The sequence below is a fragment of the Lolium rigidum genome, chromosome 1 (genome assembly GCF_022539505.1).
Source record: "Lolium rigidum isolate FL_2022 chromosome 1, APGP_CSIRO_Lrig_0.1, whole genome shotgun sequence".
NCBI classification, from domain to species: domain Eukaryota; kingdom Viridiplantae; phylum Streptophyta; class Magnoliopsida; order Poales; family Poaceae; genus Lolium; species Lolium rigidum.
Genome location: NC_061508.1, coordinates 326,325,599 through 326,352,903, shown reverse-complemented (window position 1 = coordinate 326,352,903; position 27,305 = coordinate 326,325,599). Strand labels below are relative to the sequence as shown.

At 45.9% G+C, this 27,305-nt stretch overlaps 1 protein-coding gene across 1 annotated transcript; it reads left to right on the top strand.

Annotated features, from left to right (window-relative positions):
* The first annotated feature begins 4,365 nt into the window (after window positions 1-4,365).
* LOC124662886 (L-type lectin-domain containing receptor kinase IX.1-like) lies at window positions 4,366-18,021 on the top strand. The gene is made up of 6 exons (XM_047200671.1): window positions 4,366-4,699; window positions 4,754-5,257; window positions 13,668-13,679; window positions 15,218-15,737; window positions 17,244-17,673; window positions 17,770-18,021. Exons 1-6 carry the CDS (start codon window positions 4,366-4,368, stop codon window positions 18,019-18,021), a joined length of 2,052 nt encoding a protein of 683 aa, XP_047056627.1.
* Window positions 18,022-27,305: the final 9,284 nt, after the last annotated feature.

The following is a 27,305-nucleotide window of genomic DNA, read 5'->3' as shown; positions in this document are numbered from 1 at the left end:
GTAGGAGGTATCGCATGTGGCGTAGTTTGTTCATCAAAATCGTCAAGACCTGCGAAGCCAATTCGAATTACTTCAAGCTACATAGAAATGCCGCCGGCGTGATGGGTTTCAGCGCGTTCCAAAAAAATCTCTGCTGCCATGAGGTTCATTGCGTCTGGCATCCCTGCAGATTACATCAATGAGTATCTTCGAATTGGCGAAGATACTACATCGGAGTCGGTGCACAGGTTTGCTCGCATGATTATCAAGTTGTTTGGGCCAACCTATCTCCGAGCTCCCAATGAGGATGACACCAAACGATTGATGGAGATAAATGAGAAAAGAGCTTGGTCGGGCATGCTTGGTAGTCTTGATTGTATGCATTGGACATGAAAGAATTGTCCAAAGGCATGGCATGAACAGTACTGTGGCAAGAGCAAATATGCAACCATTGTACTTGAGGCCGTTGCATCACAAAATTTGTGGATTTGGCATTATTTTTTGGTTTACCGGGAACACTCAATGACATCAACGTGTTGCAAATATCCCCTTTGTTTGCCAAATTAGCGAATGGGGAAGCACCCACTTGCAACTACAAGGTCATGAACAATGAGTACACAATGGGATATTACCTAGCCGATGGCACCTATCCAGATTGGTCAACTTTTGTTAAGTATGTCAAAGATCCCCAAGATAGAATAGAAGCTGAATTTGCCAAAGCTCAAGAAGCAGCTCACAAGGACATTGAAAGAGCTTTCGGTGTTTTGCAAGCTAGGTTTGCCATTGTTCGTGATACAACCCGATTTTGGGACAAAAAAAAACCCTTGTCAACATCATGACATGTTGTGTGATTCTTCACAACATGATCATCGAGGATGAAAGAGAATTGAGATTGCCCTGCTTCTATGACAACGTTGGCACCCGAGTGGAACCCCAACGCAATCCGGATCGCATTGAAGCTTTCCTTGAAACTCATCGGCAGATTGAGAATGCCAGTACCCATGTCCAGCTCGTTTATGATCTGAAGATGCACCACTGGCAGCGACATGGTCATCGCCTTTGATCCTACCATTTCATTCATTTATATCTCACATGTATCATTGTTGAGATATTTGTTCATTTGTCCAATTTTCCGAGAATTGTTATAATTTGGTTGAGATATTTTTCATTTGTTCAATTTTCCCAAAACTGTTGTAATAATTTGATTCAGACTATTGTTTATGTGTTGTAATAATTTGGATGATTATTAGATTAATTATGATCCATTGTTGTATGTCCTGCATTTGAATTCTATGAAAAGCCCCGCCTTTACGGGTTCGGAAGCTGCTGACGCGGAATGTAATTTACAGTTTTGGTTTACGGGCTCTGTTCTACGCCAGCCATTTTACGACCCGTAAACACGAGTTCGGTGAACTGAACTCCACTTTTTCAGGACTCTGCTAGAGATGCTCTTAGCACTTCAGAACTTCGGATCCAGCTCCGTCCAAAAAGAAGCGAATCAATTTTTAAATTTCTTCCATTTTATGAAAATTATCCGAGAGTTATCTAAATTTGGATGTATTTAGACATGAAAGAATATCTAGATACATTCAAATTTTGATAAACTTACAGACAAATTTGATGGAACGGATGAAGTAGCATATATATTTATTGTTTTGTGGATTCCGTGGGGCAGAAGTAAAGTCTCATGACGTGCATAGGTAGATTTCGGAAAACAAGGGCTGCGATATCGAGCGAACGTGCCGATTCTCGCACGACGGCGCAACGGGTGGCAGCCGACGGTGATGGCTTTTTTGTGAAAAAAAGGAAAAAAATGAAAATTGGTAGAACCCACAGAAAAATAGCCTGGCAAGTTTTCTTTACCATCGCGTCAGCTTGCTAACACGGGCACGTTACAGGAATATGCAGAGGTGCCGATGGCTGCGGGCCCTTGGCGTAGCCGTAAAAGGCCGTCGGCGTAGTCTACACTGAGGGTCACCGTCGGCGTAGCTCCTCGGGTGAGATTCGCCTCGGTGGAGACACATGTGCCCTCGGTGTTGACCCATATGCCGACGGTGGCCGTCGGCGTATGGACCCTCTGCGCAGGCCGCATCATCCCGTCCGTTAACTTCAAAAACATCATTTTTTCTCAAAATTTTCAATCTCTCAAATTAACCATTTTAACTCTAACTACATTTAATCTTAGGTTAAATTACACTCATGGTCAAACTTCCCAATTTGGTCACTAATCCTCACACTTCTCCACCCTAGGACACTTAACATCTTGGTTTCTTTCGGTTGAGTTTTCATCTTCTTCACGAAACATTACTGATAATACTACCATATCAATCTTATAATCTTATTAACCGGTAGATCCTGATATCATGAATTTTTATTTTTTGATTTTTTTTATCATTTTTTGCCATTCAATTGAAACTTAAAAAGACGATCGGGGGGTGCGTAGAGGGAAAAGGAGTTGAAGACTATACCGAGGGTGGCCGTCGGCATAGACAAAGGAAAAAAAGAGAGGAGCCTACACCGAGGGTGGCCATTGGCATAGCTCTGACGTCGTGACACCGTCACGGCCTGGCCTTGGAGGCATAGGCGGACCCAACAAAATTTTGAAGCCTGGGCAAATAAGCTTAGTGTGCTAAATTTTTAACAAATACATATGAAATTAGGGCGAAAATAGGCTTGCCGTCCGGCCGGAAGCCTGGGCGGCTGCCCGGGCAAAAGACATGGTAGATCCGCCTATGCTTGGAGGGACTCCGGGCCATCGGTGTAGAAGTTCGGATCCAGCTCCATCCAAAAAGAAGCGAATCAATTTTTAAATTTCTTCCATTTTATGAAAATTATCCGAGAGTTATCTAAATTTGGATGTATTTAGACATGAAAGAATATCTAGATACATTCAAATTTTGATAAACTTTCAGACAAATTTGATGGAACGGATGAAGTAGCATATATATTTATTGTTTTGTGGATTCCGTGGGGCAGAAGTAAAGTCTCATGACGTGCATACGTAGATTTGGGAAAACAAGGGCTGCGATATCGAGCGAACGTGCCGATTCTCGCACGACGGCGCAACGGGTGGCAGCCGACGGTGATGGCTTTTTTGTGAAAAAAGGAAAAAAATGAAAATTGGTAGAACCCACAGAAAAATAGCCTGGCAAGTTTTCTTTACCATCGCGTCAGCTTGCTAACACGGGCACGTTACAGGAATATGCAGAGGTGCCGACGGCTGCGGGCCCTCGGCGTAGCCGTAAAAGGCAGTCGGCGTAGTCTACACTGAGGGTCACCGTCGGCATAGCTCCTAGGGCGAGATTCGCCTCGGTGGAGACACATGTGCCCTCGGTGTTGACCCATATGCCGACGATGGCCGTCGGCGTATGGACCCTCTGCGCAGGCCGCATCATCCCGTCCGTTAACTACAAAAAAATCATTTTTTTCTCAAAATTTTCAATCTCTCAAATTAACCATTTTAACTCTAACTACATTTAATCTTAGGTTAAATTACACTCATGGTCAAACTTCCCAATTTGGTCACCCATGCTCACACTTCTCCACCCTAGGACACTTAACATCTTGGTTTCTTTCGGTTGAGTTTTCATCTTCTTCACGAAACATTACTGATAATACTACCATATCAATCTTATAATCTTATTAACCGGTAGATCCTGATATCATGAATTTTTATTTTTTGATTTTTTTTATCATTTTCTGCCATTCAATTGAAACTTAAAAAGACGATCGAGGGGTGCGTAGAGGGAAAAGGAGTTGAAGACTATACCGAGGGTGGCCGTCGGCATGGACAAAGGAAAAAAAAAGGAGCCTACGCCGAGGGTGGCCATTAGCGTAGCTCTGACGTCGTGACACCGTCACGGCCTGGCCTTGGAGACATAGGTGGACCTAACAAAATTTTGAAGCCTGGACAAATAAGCTTAGTGTGCTAAATTTTTAACAAATACATATGAAATTAGGGCAAAAATAGGCTTGCCGTCCGGCCGGAAGCCTGGGCAGCCTGCCCGGGCAAAAGGCATGGTAGATCCGCCTATGCTTGGAGGGACACATGTCTATGTCTACACCGATTGCCCAAATTGCGGCTACGCTGACGGGGCAACGCTACGCCAACGGCTACTCTAGACAGAAGAGAGACTTATACCATTCCTGTAGTGTATCTAGGAAAAGACTGGCTTGATGTAGACATGCAGGGGACTTTGGCGTGTCAAGCGGCTTTCGTGGAACAGATCAAACGGAGGACTATGAGAAGAAAATCATGGCTACAGGACAGGATCAGGACCATTGACGGATTGACTAATGACTAGCCAAGCAGGTTCGTTCAACTTTGTGCATATCAGCATATGTAGCTCAGACATTACTCCTAACGATCATTGGCCAACCGTGGTAATGAAGAGAGGCGAGTGCTTTCTCGTCCATGGTTTCCCCTACTTACTCCTACTCGTCGTATCTGGCTGCCTTCCTCATGTCAGCTCCCTTAGCTTCAATTACAACTTCTCTGCTCCCACCGGTTTCGCCAGCACCGATCTCAGGTACATGAACGACTCTGCCCCCGTTCTCGACCGGATCGACCTGACGAACCAATCGAGGAGGTGGAGCACCGGCCGTGTAGCCCACAACCAGCTGTTGCGTATATGGGACCACAGAACCAGCAAGGTCGCCAGCTTCACCAGCAACTTCACCTTCGCCATCAAGCCCGCCAGCAGCAACCCCCGGGCAAGTAGCTCGATTTTTTTCTGATGGCCTGCGTGGCGTCCATTTATTTTGTTTAATTAAGCAAAACCTTTTCTTGTGCTACAGAGAGGTGATGGCATGGCGTTCTTCGTGGGGCCTTACATGCCGTACTACATGCCCATGGAGGTGCCCGCCGGCTACCTCGGGCTATTCAACAACCGCGACAACCCCGGAAACAACTACTTCCCGCCCACCGTCGGTGTGGAATTTGACACGTTCAGGAACGTTGACTGGGACCCCGCTGAAACCAACTGCCACATCGGCGTCAACGTCAATAGCATCAGGTCGACTAACTACACGGCGGTACCGGAAGGGATCTTCGGGATCATGTCGGCGGAGGTCAGGTACGACGCTAAAGCGGCCACGCTCTCGGCCACCCTGCGGTTACTCGACCCGCCGGGGCAGGGTACATACACGGTCAGCGCGAACGTCGACCTGCAGGGCGCCGGTCTGCCGGAGATGGTGGAGGTTGGGTTATCGGCGTCCATCGGGGACTACATCGAGCAGCATCATATTCTTTCTTGGTCCTTCCAGACCATTATGATCGGTAAGTGGATTCGCCCCTTCTTTGGCTATGTTCAAGTCCCACCAAAAAGTAAATAAAATTCTAGGTTTTTTTAAATCAAATTTATGAAAGTTTGTTCAAATCTACATAAAATGCCTGATTTGTATCTAAGATTTGTGTCAGCTCAGAGAAACGGAGAACATGATGGACACTGTGAGGTCCTTTTAGTATTCCAGACTCCTTTTGTTTATTTCTTTGTTTATTTGAGACGAGAGTGGACAAATAGAGGCAGAGCTACATATAGCACTTTATTTTTAAAATTTTGAAAAAAAAATATTTTTAATTTTTAAAAATTTAAAAATATGAAACAAAGATTATGGACGTAGCCAATAATAAAATCTACAAATGTGCAAAATCTCAGTGTGAAACTTTTTGTATTTTGGGCTACACAAAAATGATAAATATGTGGATCTGATTATAGTGAATAGTGCACATTTTAAAACTATAAAACTTGTCAGATTTCATCATTTTGTGTATCTTAGAATACAAAGAATTTAACACTGAGATTTTACACATTTGTAGTATACATTTGTTGGCTATATCTGAGATTTTTTTCAGATTGTTTTACTTTAAAATATAACTTTTGATGCCTTTTTAAAATAAAGAGCTACATCTAGCTCGGCCTACATTTACAGTTTTCGATGGACTATTCTCTTAGGGTTTGTCCAGCTCTTGCTCGCGCACCCCGGAACTAGATTAATTCTCGGTGTTGCACTACTGGAACCGATTTTTTGTACCACGTGAATATTTTGATGACTACATGATTTTTTTGTGTGAATTGCAACACCTACATGCAATTCAAAAAAACTCGCTTGCAATCAACTTGTAACTCATAGGGGCTACTACATGAATATTTATTTATATTACTTACACAATTTTTGTCAGCTGCAACCCCCAAAAAAATAAACTTTCCTACCCCTTGCAACTCAAAGTGGTACCACACGTGAACACCTATAACTTAAAATACTCAGTTACAATGGTGCGCGAATCACGAAGAAATCTAAGGGCTATGGTGGTGACCGAGCGATAACTAAATAGATAAGAACTCGCAAAACAGATTGTGTTATATATGGAGTAGCTTTTTTTCAAGAAAATCGAAGTACTCATTTTAGAAGATGCTTTCATTAGCCCAGCTCTCAACGTACATCGGTAGATGCATATATAACATAGTTTATTATAAGCACACATTCATAATTAAAATGACCAAATTGAAATGTGTGATATGCCACACAAATAGAAAATAAACAAACAACATAGGCCATACAACACATCACACTCGCACATTCAGAATTATATGTCACACACGTTATCCAAACCAGGACATAAACTCACTGCTAAGACATTTCAGCCCTTTGGCACCATTTTTTTTTTTATCATCTTCCAGTGTTATGTACTTTGTATGAGCGTCCATGTTCGCAGTGAGTTGACACGTAAGAAAAACACTTGTGAAAAGCATATCACTTCATTTTTCAAAATCAAAATAATTATGAAAAATCCATATAGACCAAAATAAAGCTACATATCCCATATAGAAAAAGAGAACAAAGAAAAAAAGCATTACATGTCTGGAGAAGCATTAAAATTAAATGCATAGTAAGCTGCACACAACGTTGCCTTGGGCATTGGACAATCAAAAAATAAATGTTGTATAGTGTCATATCGAAACCAAAATCTAGACTGTGTTTCATCCTACCAAATTCACTTAGCTAGATTATCTTTCGGAAACCTTAAATTATTGCTGGCACTTTAAGGTTCATAGCATTTTGGGATTGAATCCACAAGAATAAGATAAAGCAGAGTACAAATAATACTAAGTATAAAACACTTAATAGTATCCTAATCACTCTTAAAACTGCATCCTTCTTTGGAAGTGTGAAATTTTCCAATTTACTAATAACGTCATGCCAATACATATTGCAAGTGGACAAACAGAAGTTCAATGAAACATGATTTAAGAGGCCATTGTCCCTAAAATCGAGGTAATAGTGGCATATTTGTTCCAGGCAGTATTTCTAGGATATCGCTTGCAAAGTTCGCCATTGTCGAACTACTTATCTTCCTAGAAGCAAGACTGCGCACTGTTCTCGATTTTAATAGAACAAAACTGAACTAAGCTATCTTTAACTCTTAATAAACCTTTCGACGAGTGACTTTAGACGTGAGATAGTGGTATTCGCATCATATATTAGTTCCAAAGTACGACTTTGACGTTAAATTTCAGAACCCATTTACTAAGGAGGCATTTAGTGTTCAGACCAATTTCATGTATACCCAAACCCCCTCATCTTGTGGCATGCATAAAAAAAACCCATTTAGCGAGTCTATATCTATGTACAAATTTATTTTTTATTTTGTTCAGATTGCTAGAAAAATAGGAAACCACAAAAGTCCCGTCTTATGCGCGCATCCCTTAGGAATTTACAAAAAGGACATCATAAAAATCAGGAGGCGGCTTAGTACTGAATTATTTCTTATCAAACAACAATCATAATAAAAAATTTGTGCTTTCTAGGAACTCAATTTTACTAACTTTTACTCGGTAACTTCTAATGTCGGATTTAGAGTTTCGTTTAATCAATCCGAATACCAGGATACTTAAACGGAAAAGAGCTAACACGACAGCCCAAAATTCAAGCATACATGTTTTCTTGCTCTTTGGCAGCATCGGAACAACATAGCCCACTCTTAAGGAAATTTATTTTTAATAAAAAAATATTCAAGTACAATTCAAATGAGTTTTGGGTTTGCCTCTTTCTCCGTGTCAGCGTGCATAAAGAGGATAAATCATCCACATATTGTAAAATGGACAAACTATTGTGAAATTGTAGATGACACCACTTATCATCCCTTCTTACTTTGCTATATTGATTAAAATTGCTATCATACTAACAATAATTTAAAAAATCCTTGGTGATAGAGGATCGTGTTGTTGAGTCCCCCTTTTGTTTGAAAGTTACTAAAGACATGTATTAGCATTAACTAAACTACAACACTTCCTTTGTACACTCAATTCTCTATACATGCTATCCACAATGGTGTAAATCCTTTATTCGAAGAGCTAGTTGCCAAAATATTCCATGTCATCAACCAACAACAACCTACCATAAACTCCTCCACTAGAGCCAGTGCGCTTTAATTATTTGATAGGAGGTGAGAAAGTATGCAAACTTCCTCTCTATTTTCGACTTGAAACTTTTGTAATGGCTATTATTAATTTACAATCAATTTCCCATGCCAATACCTAATTTTATAGGAAGATGAGATAAAATGATTGAACACATCGCTACTAAAGCATAAGATTAGTCATAGTGCAAGTAAATTCAGCAGTAACATCGCACTATTCAAGATAAATTTGCTGATGTGGCAATGAGTTAATGAGGAGAGATGATGATAGATTAACATAACTAGTTATCGTAATAACATATTTTTAAGACCCAATGTGTCTACAAGCTAACTAATTCAAATATTTATGATACAACTTTCATTTTACTATGCACTATGAAGTAACATAGACTAGTGTCATACGTATGATACTATCCTATGTTACTACCCACTATGACTAATCTAATAGTCCATGTACGATCATGGTGAATGAAGGATCATTCATTACCCCTTTTTGTATTATTACATGAATGAGATAATCAACAAAAGGCTACGATGATGCACATTCATCAATACAAAACCTAAGTACTCTATCTAGTTGTGAAGAATGTACCATGCAAATACGACCTCCATTCCAAAAAGCAACATGTATATTTTTAGTCACAAGGCAAAGCATACTAAGTTTGGCTAGACATATACACAAAAATAACAAAATTTATAGAATACATTATATGGTGAATCAATTGATATAGATTTGGTAATATAGATGTTAATATTTTTTTGTCTCTAAACTTAGTAAATTTAGAGAATGTTAACTTTTGTCTAAACTAAGAAGGTATGTCTGGCGGCACGCCGTGCCCTTGGCTATTATATTGTTGGATATATTATTGTAGAAGTACCACAATATCCAGGGTACCAAAGTGTCGTAGAAGTGATGATGTGTAAGTATTGTTGAAATAATATAAAAGTGCTACTATAGTGCCAAGGTTTAGGTTTTTTCTCGTTTCCATAGGGGTGACCATAATGCGGTGAAAAAAGTGGGTAGTGTGGACAAAAAACAATAGCTGGTCGTGAGGAAATGTAGAAAATAAAGTAGTTTTGCAGTAGCACTACATAGTGGTTGCGGTGCCTAGAGACAGCGTGCGCAGGCTGAAATAGGCCGCGGATGGTGGAACAAGTTATTTTCGTAAACAACTACAGAAGGAAGTAGTATTCTCACCGGTTGTTTTTAGAGCTACTGCAGAAGAAGGTATTAATATTTTCCCCTGCTAGAAGAGGCGGCAAACAGTGCAGTAGGTTTACTTTTCTGAAGGTACCGTAGAAGAATGCACGTCTAGGCGGTGGAGTAGCTATAAATTTATTTAAATCATGTAGCAAAAGGTAATATTATTTTCCCCGGGTGAAAGAAATGGTATAGTGGTATTTTCCCCGGGTAATAGATGGCAGTAGTATAGACATAGGACGGTCAAGTAACTGTATTTTCCGATGATGCCGTAGAAAATGATAGTAGTATTTCTCGTATAAAAGAGACAACAAATTGTCACGACAGTATAGGGGATGAACGGTGGAGTAACTATATTTTTCCAAGGAGGTAGAATGAAGTAGTATTTTCCCGGATAAAATAAGTGTTAAACAGTGAAGTATTTTTATTTCTGAAGCTGCCACAGAAGAAAGCGGTAATATTTATCCCGAATGAAAGAGGCAACGGACGTTCATGTTCGTTGGGTACCGTTCATGAACACATTAGCACGCTGGAATAACTATATTTTTTCGAGGATATAACTTAAAGAAGGCAATAGCAATTTCCTGGCTAAAAGTGATAGCGGATGGTGAACTATTTTTTATTTCCTGAGTTGCTACAAAATAAGTCAGTTGTATTTCTCCTGGCTAAATAAGGCACCACACGGTGGAGCGAGTTTCCCGACTGAAAAATGCAGTGGACGGTGGAGTGAGTATATGTTTTCTCCAAAATTAGCGTAATTATATTTTTTTAAGATACCGTAGAAGAAGGTAGTAGTATTTTGTTTGGGAAAGGTCAGTACTATAGGTGACGGACTGGGGCGTAACTAAATATTTCTCCAAATATATCGTTCCACTGTTGAAATAATGTATAACCGCTACTGTAGCTCCAAGGTTTGGAATTATTATTTTCCCATCGTTGAGTGGGGTGATCGTGATACGGTGGAAAAAGATGGTAGTACAGACAAAAATCTCTAGGTAATCGTGAGATGATGGAAAAGAAGGAGAGTAATATAGCAGTAGCACTACATTGTAGTTGTGCTGCCTAGAGAGATACCGACACACTGTTTGAACAAGTTTTCCATCTCCATCTTCATCTCCATCTCCATCTCCATCTCCATTTCCACTGCTATTAAAGTCACGAAGTTGGCAGGAACATCCAATCTCGGCGCTCCATTCTCCAAATCTTATGGCTAAGGTCTCTCCAATGACATTGCGAAACAGACACAGCCATTGGAATAGGAACTTACATGTACGCTAGCCTGATTTCCGGGATTGCCGCTAATCACGTACTTCACGATCCGGAAAAAAGTCCATCTTCCCATAATCATCTGAATGACCGCGAGCACCCTGCTCCAAGCCTCTAACCACCTCGCCCATCGTCCTTTCACAGACGTCGCGTTCGACGATCGTTCGTCATTGCCCGTTGAGTGTCGTAGTAGCATGTTAGAGCATCTTCAGACGCGTCCCCAAAGCATCCCCGCGCTGGATTGAGCGTTTGGAGGACGTATTTTGTTCGTGCCGCGTTTGGGGGACGTCGCTCCCCAGTCATGTCCCCCAAACGCCCTCCCCAAATGAATATTGGTGCACTAAAATAAAGGTTTTTCATTCAAATTTGATTATATATTACAAAGTTTGAATGAAAATGGCTAGGTTTCATCCAAACCTAGCCTACTGACCGCCCGGCGGTGCGTTCGATGGCCCCGCCCCGTCGTTGCCTCCCCCCGACGCAGCTTTTGCTGCGCGCGCCGTCTCTCCGTGCGTAGGGCGGTGGCCAGACGCCGCTGCTCTAGCAGCGGGTCGACGTCCTCCCTCCCCTGCTGCACTGCCTGGAGGGAGAGCTCGATGGCGCGATGAATCTGCACCTCTTCGCGGGCACGGGCGTCGTCCTGGAGCTTCTTCTCCGACTCGAAGGACTCGACGAGCGCGCGTTGCTGATCGGCCGTCTTGTTCGGGTGCGGCCCGTCATTGTCGGACCACGCGAACTCGACGTCGTCGTCCTCCTCCACCTCGGTCTCCTCCTCCTCCGCCTCGGCCTCCTCCTCCTCCATTGGCGCCTCCTCCTCATCCGTTGGGGCCTCCATCATCGCCGCCGCCAACGCGTCGGCCTCCACCGCCAACTCGTCCGCCCGCCTCCTCCTAGCCGCCTCCGTTGCCGCCAGCGCCGCCTCCCGCTGCTGACGCTCCTCCGCCGCCAGCTGCTGCTGGCGCTCGAGCGACTCCCGCCGCCGGCGCTCGATCGCCACCCGCCGTTCGCGGTACTGCACCTCCCGCTCCTCGCACTGGCGCCGATGCTCATCATCACACCGCCGGCTCATCTCCTCAGTCCGGCGCCGCCACGCCTCCTCTTCCGTGGAGGCGTGGAGGCTCGGCAGCACCAACGAGACGTCTCGCCTGCCCCTCCGTCGCCATTAAGGCAAAGATGTCGTCATGTGTCACTACGCGCGAATAACTTCCGCCGCGAGGTAGGCGACGGTTAGGTCCAAACTTGAATGAGTCGCTGACTCGTCGGGCCCGCGTCGCTTCACCTCGCTTTTCGTTGCGTCCGGCGTGCCCGAAGCGTCCCCTGTGGGGTGGGGACGGGCTCGGGGCGCCGGACACCGTATCGAGGCGTGCCGGATAAAATTGGGCTTTGGGGGACGCGGCTGGAACCGTTTTTTGGTCCGGCGCGCCCCAAATTGCTTTGGTGGATGCTTTTGGGGACGCGACTGGAGATGCTCTTAGACGCCTCCTGCTTCCTTCTCGTGGTCTTGAGCAATGTTCATTTTGATTGATTGCAAAGAGAGTGCAGGATTCTCTTTGCAATCAATGAAATGGACCCGGAGAAAGAAATCAGTCTCTTCAGTCCAGCGCATGCCTAAAATTCATTTTTCCTTTGAATTACTCATTTTCGCTACCAGAGCAAAACGTGCGTGAGAGAGAGGAACGCTGAGACCGTGGGCATCTCGCTAAGATGGGCAGCGACACACCAGGTTTCTCTTTCTCAGGCGTGACGGCGGCCGTGGCAGGTCTGGCCTGGCGGCTCAGGTGGACGGCGGCCAGCACCTGGGCGACACGGCCTCCTCGGAGCAGTCGTGCTTGTCAAAGATCAACTCATGGCGTCGATGAAATAGCTGGCGTTGGAGCTGGTGCCGGATCAGATCGCCACAGGTCAGGAGGTCACCAGATCGCCACCGTCAAGAGCGCCATCATGCAACTGGTGGACTTTGACAGAGGAACAGGTGATTGGGTCCTGCGGCGTAAGCATTGTGCCCGTACATCACTAATGTATGTGAATGTGAAAGTGGGCAAAGATTAGGCACGGCAGTAGGCATGGCTCGCGCGTTAGATCACCCGGGGTGAGTTGCTTCCTAGCAATGCCTCGAATAGTTATATTTTCAATGAGGAATTCTGCACGGAAGACCTAACTCTTTTCTGGTTGTAGTATGACGACACCATGACCACTCAACTTATTTTAGTCTCTCTCTCTCCGGTGAAGTTTTTCCTAAACAAAATGCATTTTAGAGGAGTAAGAGGTGAAGCATCATTCCCAGTACAACTCATTCTTTATGTGTCTTTTCTTTTTATTTGAAATGGAGGATATAACCACAGTCCGCTTAAAGTGCTTGTAGTTCAGCACAGAGTGTCTCACGAACTACCAAAGTTAGGACCAGTCTGTCAGATGAATGAATACTTGTCTTTGAACTAAGATGCATTAGAGTACATAGATGTTATTTTAGCTAATAACTTTTTCCTACAAAATATATGTGAATACATTTATGCTAGACGAGTAACCGAGTAGTCAACAATTTTTTGAGGATGCAGATATATATTATAGAAGCACGAGGATAACGTTGCCATATGTATTTATATTGTTTGCACCTTCTTCATTTGTAAATGTCATTTATTTTTGTTGCGCTTGAATAATTAATATTATTGTTGGTAGAAAATAATTTATCATAACAAAATCATGTGAACAAAAGGATAACCATCTTGATAATACCATCACTAGATGCCGGTTGTTTTTGGAGTTGCTACAGAAAAAGACAGTGGTATTTTCTCCTACTGAAAGATGAAGTGAACGGTGGAGTAATTATATGTTTCGGAAGCTTCCGTAAAAGAACGCAATAGTATAGGTGGTGAATGGTGGAGTAATTATATTTTATGAATATACCGTAGAAGAAGATAATAGATTGTCCCCGCCTAAAAGAAGGAAGTCGTATAGGCGATGAACGGTGAAGAACTATGTCTTTTCTAAAGGTACCGTAGAAGAAGGCAGTAGTATTTTGCCTAGGTGAAAGAAACGACGAATGGTGTAATAGCAGTATTTTCCTTGAGTAAAAGGTAGTAGTAGTATAGACGAAAGCGGGTGAAGTAAGTACATTTCCCAATGATGCCGTAGAAAAAGGTAGTATTATTTTTACAAATAAAAGAGAGGTCCGATGGTCGCAATAGTATAGGCGACAAATAGGTGGAGAAACTCTTTTTTTTAGGAGGTAGAGAAGGCAATAGTACTGTTCCGGATAAAATAGGCTTAGAACGGTGAGGTATTGTTATTTCCTTAGTTGCTTCAAAAAAAAGACTGGCAGCTTCGATTCACATGACAAGCTCTGATGATGGGATATGAAATATTGGCTCTCCGATGAAGATCTTCATGACTGGGCCACCCCACGTAGGTAAACGTTTCGTCATATAAACAACCGACAACACCTCCCACTTTGCAGAAGGGGGCGTCCAACACAATAACATGTCGCACGTGCTGGAAAAAAGACAACTAACAAACTCTTACACCTTGACCAAACTCGTCAATGTCGCTCCACAGAAGCTGCCATGCAAAGTCCGCACATTGCCGGCCAACCACCTACCAACTGTCAAGTCGTGTATGTCTAACCCCCGGAAAGGATGCAGGAGACCACAATTTTCAAGATGGTTTCCTTGGGATCGTCGACGTCATCTGGTTTTTGCACCTCAAGATCTTGGTCTTCACCCCAAGATGTGACCTAGGGTTGAGAAAACGAGATTCAACATCCATTGGTATACAATAATGATGATCTCAAGGTTTTTGGTGTTCATGGAAGTTTTGGAGGAACCTAATCTGTGGCATTTTTCTATCTGGATTGTTTGATTAGTATCAATCATATGATTTGTCCTTAGAATTCATTTGCATTAGGTCAAAGGGAAACTTTAATCCAACCTAGCATTTGAAAACAGTTATATACATTTTATGTGGACCAATCAAACAAAACAAAACCTGAAGAATTCGAACGTACATGATATTGTTGACCTCCCTTTTATTTATTTCCACGTTCATACAAATTAAAGTGGCAGTAACAGTGGTGTACAATGTAGATACTGTAATAAAAATATGTCAGTTGTGATCGAGTAAGGTAATGATGTAATTTTTACAGAAAAGGACGCATTGCCATATTTTTTACTACATGAAAGGAATTCTTACAAGAGAAAAAGTACGCACGTGCACCTTGTCCACACAAAGCACACACCTCTTCAGCCGACTGAATGTTCGTTGTTTTTGGAAGTTTCTCTACTATCTGTTATCCTTCTATACTTGGAAGTTTACAATGTTCCACTTAAAAATTGTGAACTCGGCATGTTTATTGGCAGATTTGAAGACAAAAAACACTGGACTAATTGCAGGACTAGTTTCCGCGGGTATGTTCGTACTATTTGCCATAGCCACATGGCTCGGCTACCGCCAGTATCGGCAAAGGAAGAGTATATCATCTAAAGATGTAGACATCCCTCTCGAAGACATGGACACCGAGTTTCAAAGAGGGGCAGGGCCTCGGAGATTCAGGTATAGCGAGTTGTCGCGGGCGACACGAAGATTCTCTGACGAGGAGAAGCTCGGCGAGGGCGGGTTCGGGGCAGTCTATCGAGGGTTGTTGCGTGACGAGGGGCTCCAGGTGGCTATCAAGAGAGTCTCCAAGACGTCGAGTCAGGGGAGGAGGGAGTACATCGCAGAAGTGACCATCATCGGCCGACTGAGGCATCGCAACCTTGTCCAGCTCGTCGGGTGGTGCCATAAAGCCGACGAGCTCATCCTTGTCTACGAGCTCATGACGAATGATAGTCTTGATGTCCATCTGTACAATTCAGAGAAAATTCTAACGTGGGCAATCAGGTATGTAGTACGATGAAATTGAGTACCTATTTATCACTCCAATATCGTTATATTTAAGCGGTCACACATTTACATGTTTTTTTTTGACTATTTACTGCATGGCAAAAGCCCCACAGCCTCCCTTTTATTAAAGAACTATCCAAACCAGCTAGAACATGAAGAGTTTAAACAACACAAAAAGAGCTATGAGCTATAGCAGAAAAGAAAAAACCTAAAAACTAAGAAAAACAGAAGAGGTACAACTAGTGCAGATTGTGGATCCATGTAAAATCTGAGCTTGCTTGTTTTCCTTGAACCTGTGAGCATGCAATGATAAGTCTTCCACAAAATTCCGACGCCAGACAGCAAACCTGGGTTGCACATTCTCAAAAACCTTGGCATTTCTAACCTTCCAAATATGCCAACATGCCAAAGCCACCACCTCTGTAAAGAAAAAATGCCCGAATCTCTTTCTAGCCACTTCAGCTGTTTGGACCATGTTACCAGAAGTACCCCACTGAATTTGGAGATAAATCCAAACTCTACTGCTAAAAGTGCAGTTAAAGAACAAATGATCCATGTCTTCATGATGGTGCCCAGGACACAGCACACAACTATAATCATTCGTCACATTCAAATGCCTTCTCTGAAGGAGATCTTTTGTGTTTAAACGGTCACTCAGCATAAGCCAGGAAAACATTTTGATCTTCATGATACACTTGCTTTTCCAAATCTATTGAAACTGAGGGTCTACCACCACCAGATCATATAATGAGACATAATAAACATTAGCTCTGTAATCCCCAGTTGCACAACTCCAAGTATCAGACCCCAACTGCTGCAGAGATACATTATCCAACCATCCTTGAAGAAGTAAAAACTCATCATAAGCCCTGCTAGAAAAGGGAAGATGGAATTCCTCAGTCCTGTTCTGCAGCTGCACCATATCCCTCACAAATATCTTACTGTCTTTAGCAAAAGAAAAAAGGCTGGGGAATCTATCCCTCAAAGGGGTTCTAGAACTATCTAACTCCCAAGCATCTGACCAAAATAGGACAGTCTCTCCACTCTGCACCTCTAGCTTTGCAAATCCTCTATACTGATCCATTAATTTAATTAGATCTTTCCACCAATATGAGCCACAAGCCTTGGCAGCATGAGGTACTTCTCCATCATAATAAGTCTCCCAGATAAGTTTAACCCAGGGTATATCCAATTTCTTATTATAGAATTTGTGTAGGAATTTCATGAGCAAAGCATCATTCTTTTTCTGAAAATCTATAATACCCACCTTTGCTTTTGATTTACATGTTGTGATACACCACATCATTTAAACATGTGGAATCAAGCATAAATGTTGACCTAAATTTGCAAAATTCGTGTTATTTGTCAGTCACTTTAGAAATGTAAATCTCGGATGAATTTCTAGTAAACTTTTCTCTTTTTGAGCTGTTAGTGAACATATCTCATCTGAAGTGTTCAAAAACCCAGAATTTACTTCTGATATTTACCCTGTGACATGTGCAGGCACAAGATCATTCTTGGCATTGGGTCTGCACTGATGTACCTGCACCAAGAGTGGGAGCAGTGTGTGGTGCACCGGGACATCAAGCCCAGCAATGTGATGCTCGACTCGTTGTTCAATGCCAAGCTGGGGGACTTCGGCCTCGCGCGACTCGTCGACCATAGCCGGGACGCACACACGACAGCGGTGATTGCTGGCACCAGGGGCTACATGGACCCTATGTATGCGGTGAGCAGCAGGGCTAGCACCGAGACCGATGTATACAGCTTCGGGGTCGTCCTCCTCGAGGTAGCCTGCGGCAGGAGGCCCGTCGTCCAGCAGGAGGACGAGAGCAGGGTCCTGATTGTCGATTGGGTCTGGGAGCTGTACGGGACGGGCAAGCTCCTGGATGCTGCAGATGCGAGACTTGACGGTGAGTTCGACGCGTGTGAGGTGGAGCGCGTGATGGTCGTCGGTTTATGGTGCGTGCACCCGGACTACGGCTGCAGGCCATCCATCCGGCAAGCCATGAGCGTGCTCCAGCTCGAGGCGCCGCTTCCGAACCTCCCGCTGGAGATGCCAGTGGCTATATATGTGGCCCCGGGTGGAGGGTATGGGTCAAGCTACACGTCCCTGAATGGAAGCTACAACACCAGCGGACAGTCGTCGGCAAGTGACCGGACAGTGAAGAGCCATTCTTTTGCCGCTGCCGGCACGAGGAGCGAGAGCGACGTCACCAAGCTGATGAATCAGGCCACCGGCACGACCGAGCATGTTCAGTTTACGAACTACACTTCCTAGCATGTATGTCACTTAATTCTTATCTCTAGGAACTACTCCCTCTGCTCGCATACACGACTGAGTAGTGAGCGTGTTCGGTCCGGCGACTACGCTTTCAGATGTTAACCATGGAGTGACTAGTTCAGTTTGCTTTGGAAACTAGATGATACCCGCCGCATTGCTGGGGGACATTTTATTATATTTCTAAAATAATTAACCAAATAATAAAATAAACTGTTTATAATTAAGATTACTCATTGCGATTGTTGTAGAGGAAACTGAAATCTATGAATTCTGCAAGGCTGAAGTGATTAAACAAATAGCTACGTGCTACCTTTGACATTAAGTTAGCATATATTTGTAGAAGAAAAGTTATGAAAGGTATATATAAATGTAAACCGAAACAAATCTCAGGGCACTTCAAGTTGTATGGTGCTTACAGAATACAAAATGGAATATGTAGATCCTTACAGATTGTTGCATCATCGTCCCACTTAGGCTGGCCATAGTGGGTAGTATCATATAGTAGTATCATGTATATGATACTTTTCTATGATACTAGATCCATAATGCATAGTATCATACACTAGTATAATAGTTTTGCTATATTATTTGATTTGTAGAATCCCAATACAAATTTGTGTACATGATTTATTTGATACTAACTTTTCTCGTGATGTGCGCTATGGTACAGTATCTACCTATGATACTCTGTATTTTTGGTGGGGCTAGGATGCATGATACTAGCTATGATATTAGTATTCGAATAAATTATTTCGCCTTGAGTAACAGATGTACATAAACAACTAAAATCAGATGGAAGAAAAAGCATTGTGACCGGTGAGTAGGACTCATGCACATGATAAGAGACTGTGAACATCGACCCGCACGTTTGTGACTCGGGGACGCTGGAGGATGATATCAAGGCCAATCATTGTGTTGGAGATTCGAATTTAATATAGTATTCAATTTATACGGCAGAGTTACATGAATTATACATGCAGAAATACAAGTAGTGATACAAGCTGTTTAATGTCTGACACACATCTTTAAATGCCACCAGTTGAGAGTGTTTAGTACTTGCATTAAAATGGACTGCATCATATTAAATGTAACAAATCATCTTGCATTAAAACTTTTTGTTCACCACACACCACTTTTTTCACAAAACATATCGAATCTCTGCTTCTAGTACAATTTTGAAAAACAATTGATGTACTCATGGTTCCCTAGTACAAGAGTAAGGGCGTGTTCGGCAACCCTCCAGATTCGTGGAACTCCTTCGATCTGGCTTCTTGCAGCTACTCCAGCGTCACGGGAAGAGCGCACAACGTTCGGCGCAACTCTTCTGTGGTGGCTGGGCTGAAAGCCCATTTTTCTCCGGCTGGCCCGCTAAGTACATGGATGTCCAGTCTAGTCTGGTCCGACCAGATCTGCTCGAGGAGATCAGGGACAATGGAGATCTCGTCGGAGAGGTGCAGATCCCGTCGGAGAGGGGCAGATCCTCCGCTCCAGGACCAAATCGTGGCAGAGCAGCCCGGAGAAGAGGCCTCGGTGGCTATGGTGGACCTGAGGCGAGACTCCCAGAGCTTGATGCTAGCAGCCATGGCGCGCAGCCCTATGCAGCGGTCTTGTAAACGGGCGGCAGCGTACGAGCTTTGGCCCTTCGACGGAAGATGGCCGGTCGCCGGCGGGATCAGCGACACGCCTGATGGCTTTTTTTGTTTGTTCTGGACGATTTGGAGAGAGACTGGGGTCAGGGGAATGCGAATTAGGGGTTGGAGAGAGAGAAAATGCTGCGTAACGCTTCGCTTCGGTCACTTGGCGGTGGCATTTTTCTGTAAATTGAGCTGCTCCACGTTTTGCTGATCCAAAAATTCGCGAAAGTGGTGCTCCGTGGTTTGTACATGAAATCCACCCAGCTTCTCGGATCTAGCTTCACGGAGTTAAGACGTTCGGTACTGCTCCGCCGCGGATTTTCGAGAATCTAGAAGCTGGAGGATTGCCGAACACGCCCTAATTGTGAGAAACAGATTCTCTATAATGTGTGGAACGTTCTGCTAGCAGTGGTTAATTAGCTATGGTGAAGGGATTAATTTAGTTGATTCATCATGTCATGAGATAGACACAACCATATAACAGTGATTATGCAGATAAAGCTCATAATCTGAATTTGTACTATGATATAAAAATATGAATATTGGAATTTATAAAACTAGTTTTATTTTATATTCTAGATTTTTTTTAAACCTTAGAACAAAGACTAAAGCTCAAAATTTAGTAATAATTAGACTTTGAATAACATTATTTTAAAATATTGAAATACAGCTTCCCAATCAATCATAGATGGAAATAGTCGAAATCAAAAAAATTGAAACACAAAAAAGTGTACACATTTTTTGTATCTATGGTGCAGATAGTAAAAATACTGAATCATAATAAAAATATTGCATTTGAAATTATTAAGTTAATAAATTGATTGCATGCATGTTGAGTAATCCTCTTTATGATTTGTCCATGTGATAATAATATTTAGTTCACCAATTAGTCGAAGAGTTCTGGAAAATTTCATGAAGAAAAGTAACATTTCTTACCACTGAACCGTTTGGCTGGGAAGAAAAAACTTACTACATCCTTTTTACCAAATAGGAATGAGATCAAGAAAAATCTGTACAGATCCAACGCACAAGTGAACTGAGAGAAAACCAAAAGAAACTACACTTGTTTGGTCAAGAGAATCCGGACGAGGACGACTAGGCTGCATAGACGAACCCGCGCAGCTCCAGGACGGTTCTGTTGGGATTTGCCCACGGATCAATCACATCAAACTAGATGAATACATGTAGATACAAAATTTATCGCCAAGGGTGCGTGTCGCACCCTCTAAATTTTCCTCTTTTTATTTCTTTTCTAATTTTCTCACGCTCAATCTTATGATACAGAACGTGTGCATATATATATGCACCGTGTGGGGTGCCCACACGGCCAGCCTTATTCTAGTCTAAACCGACACTAACTCCTAGTACTAGTCGGTAACTAAGCCCCGTCTAACTAGGACACTACAAACCAATACCAACTTCTAATTAGACTAGGACACTTAGAGCATCTTCAACAGGCGCGCTATATAGGCCGCGCTGCAAAAAAAAACGGTCGGTATACCGCGTGCGGGAGGGAATCAGGCGCTCCAGCAGGCGCGATAAACGGCGCGGTGCTGTAAAAAATTTAGGGCGCGCGGTGTTTTGCACAAACCGGAGCGGCATATGTGACGCGTCGGCTACATCGAGCGGCATCGCTCGTCCACGCGCGAAAAACCCCCGCGCTGAAACTTCCCCTTCCTCGTCGCCGCCTGAGCACCCAATCCGCGCGGCCGCCGGCGAAATCCCGACGATGGACGGCCCCTCCGGCAACCCACCGACCCCTCCCTACTCCGTCCCACCCTCCGCCGCCGCCGCTTCCGCCGCCAAACCCTAGCGGCGGCTCCGACGGCGGCAACGCAACGGCTGCTGCGCGCGCGCTCTTCGTCCCGCCGCGCGGGGCGCTGCACGCAGGTGCAGCCACCGCGCAGGGCGCCGGCAACGCGCGGCCCGCGCCGAGGAGGGGGAAGGCGCCGTCGACCAAACGGTCGTACATCGGTGCCGCCTCCTTCGCGCCGCCGAAGAAAGTGAAGGCGCCCGCCTCCCGCCGGCCGCAGCCTCCTCCTCCGACGATGACGACCCAGCCGGCGCCTCCGTCCGGCAACCGCACGGGCGCACATACGGTGCATGATGAAATGCCCGAGAGGTAAAAAAACACTACTTTTCGTCGAAATTGTAGTTTAGATGCATACCTAGCCGTATAGTAATGAATTTTATTGCAATGTAGAGTCGATGATGCGGCATTCATGGAGACAATGAATGTTGGATCCTCGTTCGTGCATGATGAAGCCGCCGATGGAGAGGATGAATATGAGGATTTAGATGAGGAAGGAGAAGGGTTGATTGAACCTCGCCATCCCGGTCGGTCCGCCAACTACACCATAGCAGAGGACAAGTTGCTTTGCAAGACGTGGTTGACAATTGGAATGGATCCAACAACCGGTACCGATCAAACAAGAGAAACATATTGGATGAGGATGACGGAGTACTTCAACACACACAACACAAGTGGGAACGAACCATGCGCTCACTTCGGTCCCGTTGGTCCGGCATCAACACCGATTGCCAAAAATGGGCGGACGTGCAAGCCAACATCGATGTTCTCAATCCAAGTGGCACAAATGAGAATGATAGGGTAAGTCATTCTACTACTATGCTCACCATATGGCTCATATGAGAAGAATACGGTTCTACTTCATATAGCTCATCTATTTTCTTTTCCGCATATGTGTAGAACTCTATGGCTCAAGGATTGTTTAGGGATGTGGGAAAGAAGAACAAGAAAGGCAACAAGATTCTTGGCAAGCCATTCACCTTGCATCATTGCTATGATGTTCTAGGGAACGAAGAAAAGTGGAAGACCCGCGGCAAGTTGGATGCGGCAACTATGGCGGCCAATGCTACCGGTGATGCAACAATCATCGATGATGATGATTCAAGTGATGAAGGCAAGAAGAGAAGCTCCACTCCTCACTCGGTCAACAATGGGCGGAGGAATGTGCATGGTAGGAAGACCGCCAAAGATATGAAGGGAAAGAAGGCCGGAGATGACGACATTGCAATGGCTATGGAAAGGATTGCAAATGCACGGTTGCAAGCAAATGAAGATAGGAAGATGGCAAGAAACTTGGAGAAAGAGGCTATGGATGCTATTGAAGCTCGGAGAGCCGCTTTGGAGGAGAGGATTGCCGCCAACGAGGAGAGGAAGTTGGCTTTGGAGGAGAAGAGGCAAGCCACCGAGGAGCATCTACGCCTAGCGGAGGAGGAGAGGAAGCTTTTCTTCATGGATACTTCTCAAATGGATGAGAGGCAAAAGGAGTACATCAACCTTGCTCGCGACGAAGTGTTGGCCAAGAAGAGATTGTTGATGGCCAACATGAACACACCCACGGCCGGCATGTTTGGAGGAGGCATGCCGACGTTTGGAGGAGGCATGGGAGGCATGGCCGGCATGGCCGGCATGGGAAGCATGCCCATGCCCGCCATGGGAGGCATGGCCGGCATGGGAAGCATGCCCATGCCCGCCATGGGAGGCATGGCCGGCATGGGAGGCTATGGAGGCATGGCCGGCATGGGAGGACCAACCTATGGAGGAGTGTTTGGAGGGACTATGGGAGGCTCGGTGAGTGGTGTGTATGGGAGTATGGGAGCACCACCGGGAGGCTTCGTGTCTTCCATGAATGCTACTATTCCTCCTTCAACCCAAGATGACGAGGAAGAAGAAGAAGGTGTTGACTTGGAAAATGCGGAAGTGTAATATGCATTTGTGATATGCAAATTGTGTGTTCGACTTTGTCCATTTGAACCATATGTCGTGTGTCATTGTTGAACTACGTCATTTTGTGTGTCGTTCTTGAACTATGTGATGTATGTTGCACTTTGTGTCCATTTAAATTATGGTACATCATTTGTTTCATGAATTATGTGTGATTATTTGATCTTTGTGAATGCAAAATAGTCTAGAAAACTGTTTTCCGCGCCCGTCGCGCGCTGTATTTTGCCGCGCCCGGCGGAGGATCATTTTTTCCGCCCGCGCACGCGCTGCATATTAGCGCGTCCGGCGGGGAAAAAAATGGCCCAGCACGCGCTAACTATTTACCGCGCGCAGAATCTGAGTTTTAGCGCGCCGCGATATAGCGCACCTGTTGGAGATGCTCTTAACTTGGCCTAAACCAACTATGGCAGGAAACGACCGCACACATAGCTAGCTTGGACCTACACTAGTACTCACACGTGGTAATCTATTTTATTTGGACAAACTTCAATCAAGATTAAGTTAATAATCTCCCCCTAATCTTGATCAACGACTCTTTATCTTCCGTGCTTCCTCTGATCTTGAATCCTCACACATCTGCGTCTTGTCTAGGTCTTACTTCACGACAAGTTTAATTGGCTCTCCCCAATTTTGACTTGGCGAATTTACGGAACAATTCAAACATGATCCGGACTATCCAGCCATGCTAGCAACCGTGGAACACACCGTCCATCCTAGCGCAATACATGCTGACTACCTCGTAGACTACACCATCCACTCCAGCCTCATGTAGAGACAGGTCCTCATTAAAGAGACTCCCCTTCACTGATTTGCGCCCCCTTCACACTTGACATTGATCCTCTTGTCGAGAGACGTAGATGACTTGGTTGAGGCACGTTGATAGCTACCCTCTATCCTCTTTTTGCGTCTTCGTCCATGGTGATATACCTTACCTGTGGATAGCCCCTCAACATCAACACGCATCAACTGCAACTGATCCTCACAGAGACAAGCACTTGGACATAATGACGACTCACAGACTCGATGACAACCGCACGTGCAGACGCGCACACACTTGACTCTTTGACTCATCGAACACCTTCGAAGACGACCTTGATGAAAATCTGCGGACAACGATCTTGACGAGACTCCTGGTACCACACCTTGGCACCACCTCTCCCATCAACGATCATCCACCACCTCGCCTCACCAACGACAACACCCTATCATCACCTCCTTGTCGCTCAACCAAGCGACGATCGCTCGCTGCCTTGTTGACGATAGCTTGCTCGCCGTCTCCACCCGGCCGCTCCACCGAGCAACGGTCGTCCGCCCCGAGGCGCTAGTAGGGTCGCCTCCCCGGGGCAAGCGCAGCTTCAAATCTTCGACCTCGCTCTGATATCAATTGCTGGGATTCGCCCACGGATCAATCACATCAAACTAGATGAACACACGTAGATACAAAATTTATCGCCAAGGATGCGTGTCGCACCCTCTAAATTTTCCTCCTTTTATTTCTTTCTGATTTTCTCACGCTCAATCTACGTGTGCATATATATGCACCGTGTGGGCCAGCCTTATTTTAGTCTAAACCGACACCAACTCCTAGTACTAATCGGTAACTAAGCCCCAAACTAGGACACTACAAACTAATACCAACTCCTAATCAGACTAGGACACTTAACTTGGCCTAAACCAACTATGGCAGGAAACGACCGGGCACATAGCTAGCTTGGACCTACACTAGTACTTTTTTTTTGAGAAACACAGTACAAACGCAAGCGCTCACATACATGTGCATACACTCACTCCTATGAACGAACACACGCACACCCTACCCCTATGAGCACCTCCGGAAGACCTAGCCGGCGGATTAGATCTTGAAATTGACGAAGTCACCACAGGCGCCTCGCTGTCGACGGGAACGTCGCCTCCCACTGAAAGAATATTCCGCCTTTATGAAACACACAGATGTCAAACCTGAGGTTTGAACTCTGGTGGGCTGGAGGTACAACCACCCTCCTAACCACCCAACCTCAGGTTGGTTCTCCCTACACTAGTACTCACACGTGGTAATCTATTTTATTTGGACAAACTTCAATCAAGATTAAGTTAACAGGCTCCACCGCGCGACCCGGTAGCGAGCGTGACGACCTCGGCCACCACCGGTGGACACGAAGAGCCCGCCGCCGAGCGCGTTGTTGAGGACCACACCACCGCCCCCGCCTTCGCCGGCGGCGAAGGAGACGACCCTAGCGAAGACGTCCGGCGCGCCATTGCCGAGCGAGAGGAGCGTGACCCCGGCCACGGCGGGCGGAGAGGCTCTCGAGGGAGGCGTAGAAGGACTCGGACGCAGTGTCGCCGATGAGGTAGAAGAGCAGCACCAGCCAGAGCAGGACCGCGGCGTACCCGACGGCCGCCGGCGTGGCGCCGAAGCCGCAGTAGAAGAGGCGAAGGTAGTCGATGTACCCCGCTGGCGCGCACGGGGTATGCACTAGGATGTACGAGCACCTGGCCTCCGCGCCGTCGAGGTCGTCGCCTTCAGGATGTGGCGGAGGTTGGATGGCAAGAAGCTAGCTCGCCGCGACCCTCGTCGCCGCGGTCCCCGCCGTCATCGTCTCCGTCGACTACCGCCTCGCCCGGAGCACGCCAACCCGGCGGCCTACGACGACGCCTTCGCGTCCCTCAAGGCGGTCGTCGCCGCATGCAGCCCGGACGGCCTCGAGCCCTGGCTCGCCGCGCACGGCGACGCGTCCCCCGTCGTCCTCGCTGGTGAGAATCTGAAGGAGGCGCCGCGTCCGCTGCGACAAAACGCCGCCTCGACTCGCTGTCGGACTGGACGAAGGTGGGCGCCGCCTCGACTCACTGTTGACGGCCGCTCTCCCATAATGGCCGCCGCCAAGGAGGGCAACGTGGAGGCCTTCAGTGCACTCGTCTTCCCTGGCGCGAACGTGAAACTGTGCAACAAGCGTGGTGCCGGAGACGAACCAGAGAACTTGGCCAGCGTGGCAGAACGGGCATCGGATGAGAGGCAACGGAGCGATCTCGCCGACGAATGCATGAGCCGGCGCTGGCGCGGAGCTTGACTGCGACATCTAGGCACGCGGAGTACTGCTGCAGACACGATGGTAAGAGTGGAGCTGTGGGGTGTTCTGATGAACTGATTGTGGATGGATGGGTGCGGGAAGGAGAAAGGGGGCGAGGGGCTAAGGCATCTAATCCATCCCGCGCCCGCGCGTCCGGATGGGTCGAGCCAGATAAAAAATCGGCCTAGCGCGCGGACCTATCCCTAAAACGGATGGCCGCGGCATCCGGGACGACCCAAACCGCCCAAATCTGGAACGAGTTTGCATGGCCGCGGACGCCGATGGCTGGCCACCCGCGTCCGTTCCTCGTCCGCCCCTGGCCCGCGTGTCATAGGCAGCAATAACTTTTCTTCATTAAAAAGGTAGCCATTACATTTTTTTAATCTATTACTCCTATCCTAATTCGTACGGGGCCGGCGGCCTCGCCGGCGACTCCTCGCCGACGCGCCGTCGGGGCCGTGGATTCCACTCGACGCGGGCGGCCTGTACGCGTGAGGATTCCACTCCAGCTTACAAACTGGGTGGCGCGGCGGAGGCATTCATCCTCCTCCTTTCCTCCCTCGCGCCTCGGGCGCGCTCGCGCTCCGCCTCCTGCGGCGGCACCATCCACCTCCCGCATAGCTCCAGCTCCTGCAGGGCGGCGCGTTCCACAGCGGTCCGCGCCTCCAGGCGAACGCGGCCGGCGGCGTGGGCCTCGTGGTTCTCGTTCCGCCGGCGCAAGCGCTCTTGTCGGCCGCGCTCCGCCGACGCAGCAGCCTCCCGATCACGCCGCTCGGGCAAGGGAAGCTGGATGAGGTGGCGGGCTGCTCGCATAGCGAGGAGCTGGTTCTT